Consider the following 16,204-nt stretch of genomic DNA (forward strand, 5'->3'; position numbering starts at 1 on the left):
ATTTCAGGACTTTAATTGTTTTCAAAGAAAAACTTGAGTTAAATTAACTCTTATAATCTAACTAAACTCTACTGTTTGATTTCAATTTCACTTCTTGCTTATACGTAGTTTTCTTCTGTCACTGGTGATATTTATCATCAGCCAGAGAGATTATAGAGCATTTCTTAATGGTTAAAAATAGGCAAATTATTTACCCTGCAGCTTGTTACTGCCGATTATTTTGCACATAAAGTTGAGTCTTGGTTTGCAAGTTTGAAGGTTTGTTTACAGAAAATGGATTTTGTGTTGGTCATGAGAAAATGTTTTTTTTTTCTTTCACGTGGGTATTGCTGGCTTGGCCAGTATTTATTGCCTACCCCCAACTGCTCTTCAGAAGATGGTGGTGGTGAGCTGCCTTCTTGAACACTGTAGTCCAAGTAGTGTAGGTACATCCACAGTGCTGTTAGAAAGGGAGTTTCAGGATTTTGACCCAGCGACAGTGAAAGACTGGCGATATAGTTCCAAGTTAGGGCGGTGTGTAGCTTGGAAGGGGACTTGCAGGTGGTAGTGTTTCCATGCATCTGCTGTCCTCGCCCTTCCAGATGGTAGAGGTCATGGGTTTGGAAGGTGCTGTTGGAGGAGCCTTTGTGAGTTGCTGCAGAGCATTTTGTATATGGTACACACTGCTGTGCGTCGGTGGCGGAGGGAGTGAATGTTTAAGGTGGTGGGTGGATTGCCAATTAAGCGGTTTGCTTTGTGCTGGATGATGTCGCGCTTTTCGAGTGTTGTTTGAGCTTGGAGCTGCACTCATCCAGACAAGTGGAGAGTGTTCCATCACACTACTGACTCGTGCCTTGTATTTGATGGCCAGGGGAGTCAGGAGGTGAGTTACTTTCCACAGAATTCCCAGCCGCTGACCTGCTCTTGTAGCCACAGTATTAGCATGGCTGGTCCAGTTCAGTTTCTGATCAAGGGTAACCCCCAGGATGTTGATATTGGGAGATTCAACGATGGCAATGCCATTGAACGTCAAGGGGAGATGGCTAGATTCCCTCTTGTTGAAGATGGCCATTGCATGGCATTTGTGTGGCATGAATGCTACTTGTCACTTTTCAGCCGAAGCCTGAATGTTGTCCAGGTTTTGTTGCATATGGGCACCGACTGCTTCAGTATCTGAGGAGTCACGATTGATGCTGAACATTGCAATCATCAGCAACCATCCTCACTTCTGACCTTAAGATGGAGGGAGGTCATTGATGAAGCAGCTGAAGATGGTTGGGACCAGGACACTACCCTGAGGAACTCCTGAAGTGATGTCCTGGGATTGAGATGATTGGCCTCCAAAAACCAAAACCATCTTCTTCTGTGCTGGGTATGACTCCAACTAGTGGAACGTTTTCACTCTTATTCCCAATGACTCAAGTTTTCCTTGATGTCACCTCTGGGCCAAATGGTGCCTTGCTGTCAAGGGCAGTCACTCTCACCTCATCTCGAGTTCAGCTCTTTTGTCCATGTTTAGACCAAGCTGTAATGAGGTTAGGAGCTGAGTGGCCCTGATGGAACCCAAACTGAGCGTCAGTGAGCAGGTTATTGCAGAGTAAGTGCCATTTGATAGCACTGTCACTGACACCTTCAAGAAAATGTATCTCAAATAAGTTTGAAACATCACCATCAGTACTTGCCAAAGATTTAGATACTTCATCATTTTGCACTTCCCATTCCATGCTGGGGTCCAAAAAAAACTGAATAGAGCAGCGAAAGCTTTCAAAAATTGTATTCATAATCAAAATATATTTAACAACTGCTCATGAAACATAGGGAAGGCTAAATACTTTACAATAAAAATTTATTTTCCGTTACTGCTGGATTCGGTATCTGAAAATAAGAGTTGGAAACATTCAATGCCTACAATTATAAAGAAGTGGGAGCTGATCACTGCAAAAAAAGAAATAAATTGAGGAAAGTTAAATGTTAATCTGTTGATCTCAATTAATCTCAAACTATAGAAATAAAAACTGATGTCTCTTATAATGGTCCCTTGGTTTATTTTTTCTGTGTCCTTACCTGTGTGTTTCTGTTGGTCTTTTATTTCTGTTATCTCTGTATGACTGTTGCATATTTTCTCTTGGCATCTCCAGACCTGTGTTTGTCTCCAGCTGTCATACTACAAATTTGTCTTTTAGTCTCTATTTAGAACCATACAATTTTATAGCATGATAGGAGGCCATTCTGACCATTGCACCTATTCCAGCTTTATGAGTTATTCACTTAACTCCATTCTCCTGCCATTATCTTTTAGACTCTTCTTTTCAAATATTTATCTACTTCTCTTATAAAAGCTATTATGGATCCTTCTATCATCTTCAAGTAGGGCACCCATATCTCAACAAACCCCTGGAAAGAAAAAACCTGCAGCTACCTTTCACCACCTAAGGATCTCCCAAAGTGCTTCAATGAAGTACTTTTGAAGTGAAATGCTGCAATATAGGTAAGCATGCCAGCCAATTGGCATCTAGCAAATTCTATAAACAATAATGCGATGATGACCAGATATGTTTTTAGTTGAGGAAACAACGTTGGCTAGGACATCAGGTCCATTTTCCTGGTATAAAATTGGAGCTCAGAGTCTAGATTTTGCATCATCATCTGCTAGCCCAAATTGCAATGAAGTGTGGCGAATCCACTTGGGTCAGGCAACCCATCCAGGGTGCCTGTCCAAACAGTTGTTTGGCTCTGTAAATATGCAAGTCTAATAGTAGATCCAATCTGTCAGCTGACTCAGCACAGCAGATGGCTGATTTTCAGGGCTCTCTGACTGATGAGCTAAAGTGAACCACATTTGGCACCAACAGCTGATGACACTGAAGCCAACTTTGACTTGGGCCTCAGTCCGGCATGGACCAATGCAAGAGGAATGGCATCACCAACTTTGTGCCCAAGTTGACTTTGGACTCAAGACATATTTTTCCCACTAAGGTCTACAACAAAGCACATTAGCTGAGATTTTGTCAGGCCACTGGGGTCTCGCCCACTGGTTGAAGAACTGGCAAGAAACCGCCTTCAGTTTCTGGGAGAGGCCTGACAGGGTCAAGTGCTGTTCAGGCACTTAAGCGATCACTATTAGGCCTTCCCCACGATTGAGGTTCCCAGTGGTGGAAATCCACCAGCCAATCAGAGGAAGGCAGCTCATCACTGCTGCCAGCACCAGTGGGAGTGGTGGCTGCTGTCAGCACTGCATCCATCAGAGGCCCAGGATCATCATGGGACCACAGGCCAAAGGTGAGTGAGGGCTAGAATATGGGTCGTGAGTGAGTGGAGGGAGGGGGGGGGGGGGGGTGCTTGTTGGCAAGGGCATGGGGGTGGCTTTCAGCAACCGTCCATCTGTTTGATGCTGGGTCCCTTATCAAGCACAGTGTAACTAACAACTAGGGACCCTCCTGGGAGGCTGCTGGCAAACCCGACAGAGCAGCTTGGTGGCCTTCCAAGGGTGTGGGAAAGCTGTACAGCCCCCATTTAATTCCTGAGCCACCAAAAAGCGATAATGGCTGCCAACTGACTCATTAATGAGCCTAAATGACATCCCACCACCAGCAGCTGGGAATCCTGTGTCAGCCCCTTCTCCCCTCCGACTTAATCGGGGTAGGAAGCTTGGCCTAAATAGCCAAGTGGTTACGGTACTGGGTTTGTAACCCCAAAATCAAGAGTTCAAATCTCACAATGGCAAACTATGAAACCATGTAACTTCATCTGAATAGGAACAGATGGAAATGTGTTTGTACTCGAAAGTAGTTAATCGGGGTAGGATCTCCTAGAGACTGATGCAGGGCCTCTCCCATGATTAAGTGGGCCTTACTGCCAAGTCTCTCATCATGACGGATTGCTTTAAATCCAGCCCATTATTTCAGTTATTGAAAATAATTGTTGCTTAGGATCAAAATGTTTCTGTACCACTACTTTTGTACACATCTGCTACAAACACTCACTTATCTACATGCGAAGGTGGAATAAGCACTTACTTTCAATTCATAGAGGACATGTAATGTGCCACTTTTGTGTGCTATTTTTATCTATGCTCCACTTTATCTTATATTTAATCCTCAAGAGTTTGATAATAAGGTCATTTAAATTTACCTCACTATGCTTGAAGATTTATAACTATCACCGTAGATGCCTCCTTCTCCATAAAGCCTCATGACACATTTTACTAAATTTTGGTCTGCCTTAGATATTTATTCACTTGGATTCAATGACATTGGTCACTCCCACAAGCAATCCTCACATCTTATGTCTAGCATTGCGTTTCCATTGCCTGCTATCAAATCATATATTAACCTGGGGATCTAACAATAAAAAGCCCTGTAAACTGAGAAATGTATATTATGCCTTTCACATTTCTCAATCACACTTCTGTGATCTTTTGGTAGGTGGTTTGGCGACTCAATGCTGAGATGAGAATCACTGAACAGCTGCATTTCACATAAAATAAGTGAATGAATAATGACTATAATCAAATCTTAATGTAATCCAACTATTTATATTCCTTCCTCATGAATAAAAAATATATCACACTACCCCTTTAGCAGGCTAGGTGAAAAAAAATCACTTCCCTTTTCCCCTGAAACCTGGCCAATTATCTAAACCAAGCCTGGCTTTCTCCTTAAAAGAAGCATCTCTGATCCTTACTGACCTTTTCAACAGTTCTCACCATCTGACTGACCTTAAATAGATGTTTTTATCTCTTTATCTCTTCTCACCAGAAAGGGGAATTGGGTCCTCTCTGTCGGATGAGCAAATGTTTCCTCCAATTAAATATTGGGAAGACTGAAGCCATTATCTCTCACTCCCCCAAAAACTCCGCTCCCTCGCTATCAATTCTATCCCTCTTTCTTGGCAATTGTCCGAGGTTGAACCAGGCTGTTCACAGCCTTGATGTCATATTTGAACCCAATATGAGCTTTCGATTACATAACTGTACCATCACCTAGACCATCTAATTCCATCAATGTAGCATCACCCATCTCTGTCCTTGACTCAGCTCTTCCGATGCTGAATCCCTCATCCATGCATTTCTTACCTCAAGACCTATTCTAATGTACTCCTGGCTGGCATCCCAACTTTTAGCCTCAGTAAACTTGAACTCTTCTGCCTGTGTGCTAACTTGCACCAAGTACTGTTTACTCAGCGCCCCCATGCTCACTGACCTACACTGGCACCCAGTTAAACACTGTTTCGATTTTAAAATTCTCTCATAGCCTGGCTCCTACCTATCTCTGTAATCTCCTCCAGCCCACCAAGGTATGGACATGAAGCATTAATTCTGTTTCTCTCTCCACAGATGCTGCCAAACCTGCTGAGTTTTTCTAACATTTTCTGTTTTTATTTCAGATTTCCAGCATCTATTTTGTTTTTATCCGCTAAGATAGCTGCTCTGCTCTAATTCTGACCTCAACTTTAATCACTGGTGACTGTACCTTCAGGTAAGGACCAGATGGGGTTTTTACGACAATCAGCAATGGATGCAGTCACTATCTGACTTTTGTTGAATTCAAATTTCACCAGCTGCCATGGTGGGATTTGAATTCGGGTTCTCAGAGCATTACCCTGGACCTCTGGAATGTTAGCCCACTATGCCACCACCTCCCCTGATGTGGCTTGGTATCATACTTTGTTTATAATGCCTCTGTGAAACACCTGGGGACATTTTATTATGTTAAAGGTACTATATAAGTATAAGCTGTTGCTCTTATTGCAATTTCCACAAGAGATGTGCCATTTTTGAGCCTGGCACTTCTGACTTGTTGCACTAACAACAGTCCCATGTTTTGTGTGGCAGGGGATGGCTGTACTATCTGACAGTCCCAACGTGCTGTTCTTGTAGCCTGGTCAACACACATCCCCAGCTTCAGCTTGGGACAGTGTGAAATTGCTGGCACAAGTTCTGTCATGAGTTTCAGACACTGAATTCATCTCATAATTCAAATGGCTCTGCCCAATGAACAGCTGCCTCGATCCCAAGCCAGTGTATCATATAGCTTTGAGCAGGTAAAACGCATAAGACAATTTCATCCTTCATGGGGGAGAGGCAAATCTATTTCCCAAACACTCCCAGCCTATCTAACGCAAATGAGAGGATGCTCTCTCTGTAAAGTGTCTTATTAAATTCAGTCTCTGAAGTAAGGCTGAGCTTTCACTCTGACTTTCCACGAGCCTTTAGCTATGGTTCAGCAGCTATACCTTCTTAATTCCAGCTCACAATATGCCACCCAAACCTCACTAGAAACATCCAAAATCATTCAGTGAGCTGCTAGCCTCCATTCTGCATGCCTGTGCTGTGTTTCTCACCCAGGCAATAGCTCTCCGATGTTCACAAGGCCACAAAATGGCCAGCACATGCGACTAGCTGCTTGAGAGCTTTGAACTCCTGATCAAGTAGCCGATCCTTAAATCTGGGCCTATTTCTAGAAGTGTATCCTACAAACCTAAATGTTACACCCATGCACTCTAATCGCATTTGCCATATTTTTGAGCTCAATAACCACTTCTCTGTAACTACTGAAATGAGTTTTCCCTAGTTTCTTAAAATGTTGCCTTTATGCTTCGTGTTAAATCATAAACCCTGAGAATTGCACACTTTAAAATATCATAGTCCATACTTTTGACCAGATTGACCTATGAAAATTCCACAAATACTTTTTCACTTCGTGAAGTTGCCAGTCAGCTGATTGACTGACTTGTCCCATCACTGGCTAATAATTAAGAAGTCTGTATAAAACTATATCACCCCCCTCATTTGGAAACAGATGCACTTTTGTAAAACAGTAGGTCCCATGTTCTACAACCTTATTTCCAGACATGTGACCCGCTTCTGTTTCTCTGCAGGTTGATGAGCGTCATCACTCTTCCTCTCTTTCCTTACAGTTCATGATCACACACTATCTCCTTCTTATTGGCTTTGCGCTTCACCTTCTCTTTGAGTTCATACCATTCCCTTTTCTTTCCTAGTGCACTGTTATTTTTCCTGTCCACATTCCTGTTGTTCTGTTAATTCCCCTTGTGTTCTCAATTGAAACTCTCATCCTTTAAGCTGAATTTTTTTTCACTTTTACTTCCATTGCTAATGGCACTATTTTAATTTCTGCCTCTTTTGAGGTGATTGACATTTTTAGATATTGGAACTGTTCTGTTAACAATTTTAAGTCACTTTATCGACAATACAAATCAGTATCCCAGGCAGCTGTTGACAACTGTAAAAACACTTTGGGTTTGTTTTATATATTCCCTCAGGTATTATCTTAGATATTCATACAGTGACATTCATTTGGAAGCGGTTCAGATGTTTGCTCACTATCTACCAATTCAGAAGTGTAACCTGGATGCTGTAATGAAATTAATATTGTATTCTTTTGTCCTCATTTTAATCCAGCTAGCTATTTTTCTCATCAAAATAAGTAATAAACATGTACCACTTTGACACTTGTAGAGGGCCTATAAAAATACATTCTCTCAGACTTTTTTTTCTGAATGTGGCCAATTGTCTAAGCCAAGGCCAGAACTCTTCTTAAAAAACCTTCTCTCTTACCATACTTCACAATTGATTGACATACTGAACATGTGTTTTTCTTTTTATGTTATTTCTGATCACACAAAATGGGAAGGGCATCTGTTTTTTTCCCATGTTTAGAGATCCATCAGCAGGACCAGCAATAAAACCAGCTGCACCCCCTCATCCTCCACCAAAGTGTGGACTTTCAGTGGACACCCCATGCTGGGCACAAATAAGAGACATCTAAATGACTAAGTGTGGATGTTTACAGGATGTTTAGATCACTAACATGCAAACACCTCTTCGTCTACGTAGATAGAAAGTTTGTGCAAACTCACTTTCATTTAAAATACACCACTTAAATGTCACTATTTCCAAATCTTATCTGCATAAATGTGGTCAAAACTCTCAAAGTCTTGCTTTCTTGGACTGATGTGTCTTGACAGTCTTACATAAGCAGTTTCCCCAATCCAACTCTGATGAAGAGTTACTCTCAAAATAATAAACTATCTTTCTATTTTAGGTTCTGATTGACTTACAGTGCATATCCAGTATTTCTGCCTTATTACAGGCCAGATTTTGCAAACTCTCATGCACTTCCTGTAAACGTTCCCATTATTCTTTTGTTGTCATGGGACATCTGTGCTCCCTAAAGAGGATCTGTGGCATATATGAACAGGGTAACAGACAGTGTGGCTTTTCAACTAATCAGGTTGAAGAATCCTCACTGAAACGTGCGCAGTCTAAACCTGGAAGTACGAACCAAAAATTATAAATTAAATTTGAATCAGGTACAGAAAGCAAAATGGGCGAAAAAAATATGGGATTAGCATGAGAGATAGAAGAGAGAAAAGTATAAAGAAAATAATAATAAATTTCAACTTTCCCTTTTAAAATCTCTAACACTAATTATTATGAAGCAATGGGACTCCATACTTAAATTTTCAGAGCCTGAGATTATGGCTGATCACCCCCTTAAAAACTCACTTGCACCTGAATACACCAGCCCCATCAGTTTCTGCCATGGCTATTGGTTAAGTATCATACCATTTTGCTCTTTCACTGATTTCAATGCTGGGTTTACAGGAAATTGACTGGTATAATTTGTGTATGAAGGCATAAAGTGGTACCTTTCAACTTCCTCACCTCAGCGGTGAAGGGGTGGAGCAGATCGCAGGTCTATTGCAGAATTCATCTGATTATCATACCATTGCTTTCAGCTTCACCAGCTTACAGCATAGGTGACAAACATGAAAATTAGTCTTGCACTCTCAAAGTCAAGAGTAGAGATAGAAATTATCTTGTGAAACTAAAGGCTTTCTGTTTTTGGGCCAAATTAATAAAACCTGACAAATTTTAGTAATGTCTAAACATCAACAACTTTAATGATGAAAAAACACAACTGCACTGTATGGTTACTCATCAAAACACTTTCTCAAGAGAGGTCACTGCTGCATAAACAAAATAGAAACGTCACATTTAATGAATTAGCCACTAGCTCTACAGTTCTCTTAAAGAATGCAGGTTCCTATTTACCTCAGGTATTAGTTTGTCCAGATGTTCAACTCGACGATCATTTGACGGATGTGTGGAAAACCATTCAGGAATTTGAAATGTTCCAGAAACAATTTTCATTAATTCCAGTTGTTGCCAATATACACTGCTTGCCCTCACATCTATGCATGCCTAGATTAATAAGAAAGATTTGTGAAACAATAACGTATATGATTTATATCTTTGTTTAATCACAAAGTAAATTTGGTTTGTCAGCTTTTGACAAAAAAAGGAAGCATTCATTCTTAAGGTAATGAGAATTTGGTTGATTAGTAGTGTTTTTCATAGGGATGAACTTAATGGCTGTGGCAGTGGGCCCGACCACTGGCTGGAAAGCTAGAAGCAACCCCGCTGCAGTCATTTCTGAAAGCTCCGAAGCAATTGTGTGCTCATCAGACAGTTAACTGGCTGGCATCTTGACTTCTGTCCCCTTAAGGACAGAGATCCTGCCTCCAAGAGCTGCCAGCCAACTAGAGGTCCAGCAGCACCACCAGTAGCTGTTGCCACTGCTGGAACTGAAGCTAGCTAGGGCAGCAGCAATGGGGGAGGCTCCAGAATGAAGGTAAGTACAGGGCTCGCAGGGGTCAATCAGGCAGGTCCTGGTGGTTTGGGGGAATTGGTGGTGATGGTGATGGGGTGGAGGGTTGCCAATGGCATCATGGAGTGGGCAAGGGGAGGGTGGTTTGTTCCAAGAGGATGTCCCTTGGTACCACGGACCCCTGTATGCCACAGGGTGCCTTATCAGGAGCCCCTCACCCCATTCCACTGAGCCTGCAAGGAGACTACCAGCGTTTACTGTGTGATCTCCCCACATGGCGTAGGGCCTTCCCCGCCACTGGCAGAATATCAGCGCTAACAGGATGAGGCCCATAACAAGCCATAAATTGGGCACTTAAGGTCTTCAACTGGCCTCTAGGCAGGCCGTCCTCGACCTTCATGTCCCTAATTGAATTCGAGGGAGTCAGGAAAGTGACAAGCTCTCCACCCCCGCCTTCTCTCCCCATTCCACGGCCCCTCTCCCCACCTCCCTGCCTGCTCCAGAAGGCAGAATTAAATTTGTTTATTTGCATATAGATTGGGTGTTAATTGCATTCGGTTAGTGGTATTAACTGGGGGCTCACCTGCGCTCATAAATATTGGAGCAGGTTGAAAGAGGGGCTGCTGGTTGGAGGTGCATGACATGCAGTGTGTGTCTCTGTGAATGAAAGCTTGTAAGTGTATTCAAACCAGGCTTCAGTTTTCTAGCCTTCATTTCCTGTCTGTCTCAGTTGTAACATTTTCCGCTATTAGACCTTTTCTAATTAAATCTGAAATAATTCATTGCTGTTAGATCATATTATATAAAGTGATAGCAGCAGCAACATCTCAGGCATACAAGTAACATTTAGTAAAATCCTAAAAGTAATAAAGAATGGCAAAGTATATGCTGCAGATTTATATACTGATTAAAAAATGGAAACGATGCTTGGTGCCAACAGTGCAGGCACTGAAATCTTTGGTTCTGAATATATTTTAAATAGTCTAAGTTAAAGCTTTACAAAAATCCTATGCTCAGTATTTCTACAAAGAGGAAATTATTTGCAATTAAATGATTTTTAAGCTCGCCCAATGGCTTAGTTAGAAAAGGTAGTAAAAGACCTGAAATTCTAGTTTCAATTGCCAACCTGTGCTAAATCAGCTGATCTCAGCCAGTTGGTAGCAAGTCAGAAATTGTGAGGGTGGGATATAGGGTTGACATCCACCATAGTTGTTAACCCTGATTGTTATCCAGTGACTGTGGCTGAAAATGTCATCTGTCTACTGATGATGACAAGATCAGACTCAAGTGTATGATCTCCATTAATGAACTGCCTGGTAATATTCGCCTGTTAAGGTCATCCATGAAGGATGGGTAATTGGGTGAAGTACTGGAAAGTGTATGACATGATGCATCTCTGCACTAGTCAGTGCCATTGGTAGTATTTTAAGATGGAGAATTTTAAAAAAACTATTAGTCAGCAGCCTCCTCATGTTTAATGGAACTATATTCCACATGAAATGTTAATCTATCTTTCTGACTTTATATATTTCCAACATTTGTGTTTTTACCTCAGGTTTCCATGGTTAGCAAATTTTCTTTTTAACTCTATGGATTTGAATATGAATCCTCAATAAAAAAAGAGTGAAAATTATAGTCATAAAAATTGATATTAGTCTCAGCATCAGTCCACCCCAAGAAGTCTTTTTTTTGTAACATTAAGAAAACTGAGAATAGTATTTTTCAAAACACAATTAAGGCATACTTTTCACCAGTTTTTCTGTAAAGAATATGGAGCAAAATAGTTGATGATTATATTATCTGCAATTAGTCACAAATGAAACTTTGTACTGTTCAATACATGACTACAAACCAAAGATCAGAAATCTATGGAAGGCACAAATTACCTTAGCAGCAAGTCGTAGTCCAACCTCATCAGCCTCAATCTCTAATTTCCGGCTGTATGGTCTATCAAACATGTACTGTAGGAAATAAATTTATTAATGTTAATAGCAATTGAAAACACTGACCGATTCTTCAATTCTGATCTATGTTAAGTAGGTAAATCAATGTAACATAATTATTTTGTGTCTCCTTCTGATCTCACTATGTTACAGTTTTAAAAGATACTTTCTGATGAGTTAACTTTGTAATTTCAGAGCCGAGAATTAATGTTTCACAATTATATTAGTCAAAATTTGCAAATACCCTTATGGAAAGTAACATTAGCAGTAACATGTGCTGTTCCAGATTTCATTTAAAGAGATGCTTTGGTTTTACAATGAGCTCGGTGCATGTAAAGTAAACATTATGTGATGGTTGTGGGCTCCACAGCAATGCAAGAACTCGCAATAATGCAACTTTTTCACAAGGCTAAATTCAATCAAAATATGCCCTTGTTCATGTAACCAGATTTTACACTGCTGCTACCACTCTAATTTAGTGTCAAATTTCAGATTAAAGCAGGGAGTAAAACATTAAATTGCAAAAGTGTTGCCCAGCATTTAGGGTAAAAATCAGAAATAACATAATTGGTACATTTAAATTTTCCACACACCGTTAAGAACCAACTCCAAGAACCAATGAACCAATAAAGTCACCAAACAATGTGGTAACTCGGGTGGGGCAGTTAACCGAAATGATTCCATCATCTATATCAAAGTTCTTTAAAATTTAACTGGCATTATTTTCCACTGCTTAAACAGAATATCATCTTGTGACAGATCACAAGAACCTTCTCATATAAGCAGTACATCTCCCATGGTGTTGATCGCAATATGTCAGATGGTGCCATGTCTCTTCTTTGTGTATTGTGTTTGTTTGAATATTTCTTTGTTTCCTTTTATCTTCTGTTGTAATGTCACCTGTTTTCTTTTCGATTTCTCTCTCCGGATTGTTTAGCTATTTTTTCTATTTTTGTTGTTTTCTTGTATCCTTTCAGGTAGGAATTGATGAGTCATATAGAAAGAGTCTGCCAGTTTCATTTTATAGTGGCGGCTTTAGTAAAAATGTAGTTTATATTGCAGAGTGGCTGTTTTTCTATCTGACCGCAAGTTTCCTTCCCATTTTTGATTCGCATCTATGCCATTGCTACCATTGGTTTGGTACTACTTAGTGCCTCCTAAGACCGTTACTATCTCTACTATATCTCCCTGCTTTAAGTTCATCCAATCAGTTTTCAGTCTCTACCAGACTGTGAAAACTGCTCTAGACAAAGGCACAAATAATATTCCCTGTGACTGTGACCATGGTGCATTCTTCCTCATCTTCCCTGCAGTTTTTGACATGGTTAATCACACTAATCCCCCTCCAGCACCCCTTTTCCATTATCCAGCTTGTGTCTCAGGTGATACTGCACAAAGCTGTCTGTACTCATTGTGTTGCCCTTTCAGAACATCCTCAATGCCCACATCATTCCTTTCCCTCTCAGTACAGTGCTTTCCAACAGGAACCCCTATTTAACAGTGGCATGGAGAAATAATTAAAGTTACATTTTAGGAGTGTAGAGACCATTTAAAATTTTATTATTTTCAAGTAATTTTCATTTTAAATTTAAAAGTAGAAAGGACAATATAAGTAAAATAATCGAAACTGTTAGGAAATAGAGATAGTTTAAGTAAGTTATATATGTATTTGTGTATGTTAAGATTAAGGTCTATCTTTAAGTTTAATTTATATTTTTTTCTATTTGTGGGTTAAAAGGTGATTTAGTTTCATTTTTGAGGGTGACAGCGGGTCTAAAGCTGCTTGTATGCCTGCACTTCTAATGAGTTTTACGACTCTTGAGGGGGAGGTTAAAGCAAACACAAGAAAAAAACTGGGCTGTTGCCTAGCAACAGGGGTCCAGAGAGGCAGGACCCATGGGCATGTGAAGCAGTGGTGTACTGTTGATGGCTGAGTCGGTGAGGGAAAGCGCATGGAAGAAAGCTGGAATGCATGTGGTGACCCAGGGGAGAGGAACATCAGAACTAGAGATCAAAACCTTGGAGATGGACCCTTGTGGAAGGCATCTAAGGGAAAGTGTCGGGAAAGGGGTGGGAGAAAATTCCAAAGCGAGTTGTTAGAGAGTGGAGATTGGAAATTCGCGTGAAAGGCTGAGCTCAGTGAGACTGGTTGGCTCATGGTGTGACAAGTATCTGGGGTTGGGAGGGGGGTGCAGTTCAGGAGAGATCCATAGCATCTCTTTGGGGTAGCATCTGTCATTTAGTTTGAGTGTGTGGTGTGTCTGATCACAGGTTGCCTCATGGTTTGTATGGACTATCTACTTACTGAGAACATTCGAGCATAAGATAGCTTTTGTAACTTGTGTTATCCTTACAATTCTATATACATCTGTAACGGTATAGCTGTGGGTGAAGGAGTATTGTAATATAGTTCATCTTTTCTTGTTAAATAAATGTATTACTCTTTTGTCAGATGTTCATCAGCTGACTCCTGTGACTCTGTTCAGTAGCTACTCTCCATGTATCTAAACAAAAAATAAGAGTTAGGATCTATCAAGCCGGGTTCTACCCTGGGATCTGACTTGTCCAGGAATAACATCAGCTGGGATCATAACAGAAGTTTAAATGTAAACACTTAGGTACAGAATTATTTTCAAAAAGTCTGGGGAAGAATTAAGATGAAGGCTAGACTCAGAAGGGCAGAACAGCGAAGCTAGTCCAGGTTGTGGGGTCAAAATGGTAGCGGGGCCAAGGAGTCCTTAAGACTAGAGAAAGGCAGAACTATCGGCACCATCATTAGGAAAGCACATAAATTGCATTACTAAACTGTCACAGTATGTTCCTTACTATACAAAAATTACAGTAACTGCAATCGTGGTGAAAAATATGCTCTGAAGCAGGATATGTCCTACCCTAGGAAATATTAAAGACAACCTCAGCATAATACTTAAATTTTAAACGGCATGGTTAGTCAGAGAATAGGCTGAGAGCTAATTTTATTAAAACATTCAACTCTTACCTAATACTTTTTTAAAAGACAAAATGTTCCTCAAATAACAATGAGGAAATACAGAACCCAGCAGACTCATCAAACGTATAGAACTGGAAGGATCTAATTTGATCCCAGTTTTACGCTGAGTTAGCTTATGCCAACCTAAAGAGCAGCAGGGATATTACAACTCACTTCAGTAACCACGCACTAGGAAATGAGAGAAAAAAATCAGCAATCTTTCTGGTTATTAAAGCTTTGCTCATTCAATTTTTACATCAGGCAAATGAGGTGATGGCAAGCTACTGGAATCAGAGCCTTCAAGGCATCATGAGTCAATGCCTTGGAGGGAGATAGGGATGAAAAGCAAGACATGCCAGATTTTGATCAAACTATAATTTTCATCAGTACAATGTCATGACTATTGTTTTGCAGATTAATACTGCTTACTACCATTTGTTGACTTCAAAACTGATCTAGAATAATTAAATCCACAAAAGACAAGGAAATTGTCTCACCTGAATCAGTTTGCTTTGGATCCACTGCCCCAGAGCAGCAAGACTATCCCGTGGGAACACCGCCCAAATAAGTGTCAAGAAAACAAGGGAGACGAAATCTAGGAGCTGAATTATACTTGCATGTTCTGCCTGGAAATCAACAACATCATATGACCAGCATCCTGGCAAGTTAGTGGTTATTCATTTCACTCAAAACAAATTGTACTCATACAAATATCATTACAACCCTGTTAGATCTGTGCATGTGTAATGGAATCTCATTATCCACACTCTAATTATCTAGATTTTCCATTGCCTCATTATACTGTCTACTAACACCAACCTGCTCCTATTTTATGTAAATGAATCCCACAACTTATCAAAAATTAAATTAAATCTATGTTAATTGTATTATACTTGTGTTGATTCCAGGGCCTCAGATAGTGCTATAACAAGGTCTTCCTTGTCAAAAACTAAACCAAACTACAAAGTACACAATTGATATTTCAATCAACTTCTTCAGAATGATCTCTAGACTTGTACATCTAACACAGTAAAATGGATTTTCATTTTTTTTTTCAGTAAATGAGCTGAGATGTTACTCATGTTTTAAAGTGACAGAATAAAGAGCAATAGTATAGGGTGGTTTTAACTATTTGGAGATAGGCTGGAATAAATGAATGCTTTTTTAGAATGCCACCAAGACTGTTTCCGAGATTAGAATGTTCCTATTGCAACAAAGAAAGATGCTTGAAGCATTGCTGAGAAACTATGTGGGGTAGACAACCGACGTTCAAGTAGGAGGACAACTGTAAAACAGTGGTGTAAAACATCCTTTATAATAGACTCTAACGTTTTCCCAATGACAGATGTTAAGCTAGCTGGCCTATAGTTACCTGTATTTTTTTTGTTTCCCTCCCATTCTGAATAAAGGTGCTACATTGACAGTTTTCCAATCCTCTGGGACTTTTCCAGAATCTAAGGATTCTTGGAAGATTACTACCAGTCCATCCACTATCTCTGTAACTACTTCCTTTAATATCCTAGGATGCAACCCAACAGGTCCAGGGGACTTATCGGACTTTAGCCCCATTAGTTTCCCTGGTACTTTTTCTCTAGTGATAGTAATTGTATTTATTTCCTCCACCTCTTTTGCCCCTTGATTGTTTAGTATTGGAATGC

General features: G+C 40.3%; 1 protein-coding gene across 4 annotated transcripts in view; it reads right to left on the bottom strand.

Moving 5' to 3' along the window:
• oma1 (OMA1 zinc metallopeptidase) overlaps window positions 1-16,204 on the bottom strand; it is a 69,716-nt gene that overhangs the window by 13,721 nt on the left and 39,791 nt on the right. For 2 of the 4 annotated variants that reach the window (XM_041208532.1, XM_041208531.1), the window contains 3 exons: window positions 15,044-15,172; window positions 11,501-11,575; window positions 9,059-9,208 (listed from right to left, as the gene is read on the bottom strand). In XM_041208532.1, coding sequence (XP_041064466.1) covers window positions 9,059-9,208; window positions 11,501-11,575; window positions 15,044-15,172 — 354 coding nt within the window. Of the gene's footprint in view, window positions 1-1,780; window positions 1,915-9,058; window positions 9,209-11,500; window positions 11,576-15,043; window positions 15,173-16,204 lie in introns of those variants that run through there. The other 2 variants (XM_041208533.1, XM_041208534.1) reach the window with 2 other exon arrangements.

This window comes from Carcharodon carcharias, chromosome 16 (assembly GCF_017639515.1).
Source record: "Carcharodon carcharias isolate sCarCar2 chromosome 16, sCarCar2.pri, whole genome shotgun sequence".
Classification (NCBI taxonomy): Eukaryota; Metazoa; Chordata; class Chondrichthyes; order Lamniformes; family Lamnidae; genus Carcharodon; species Carcharodon carcharias.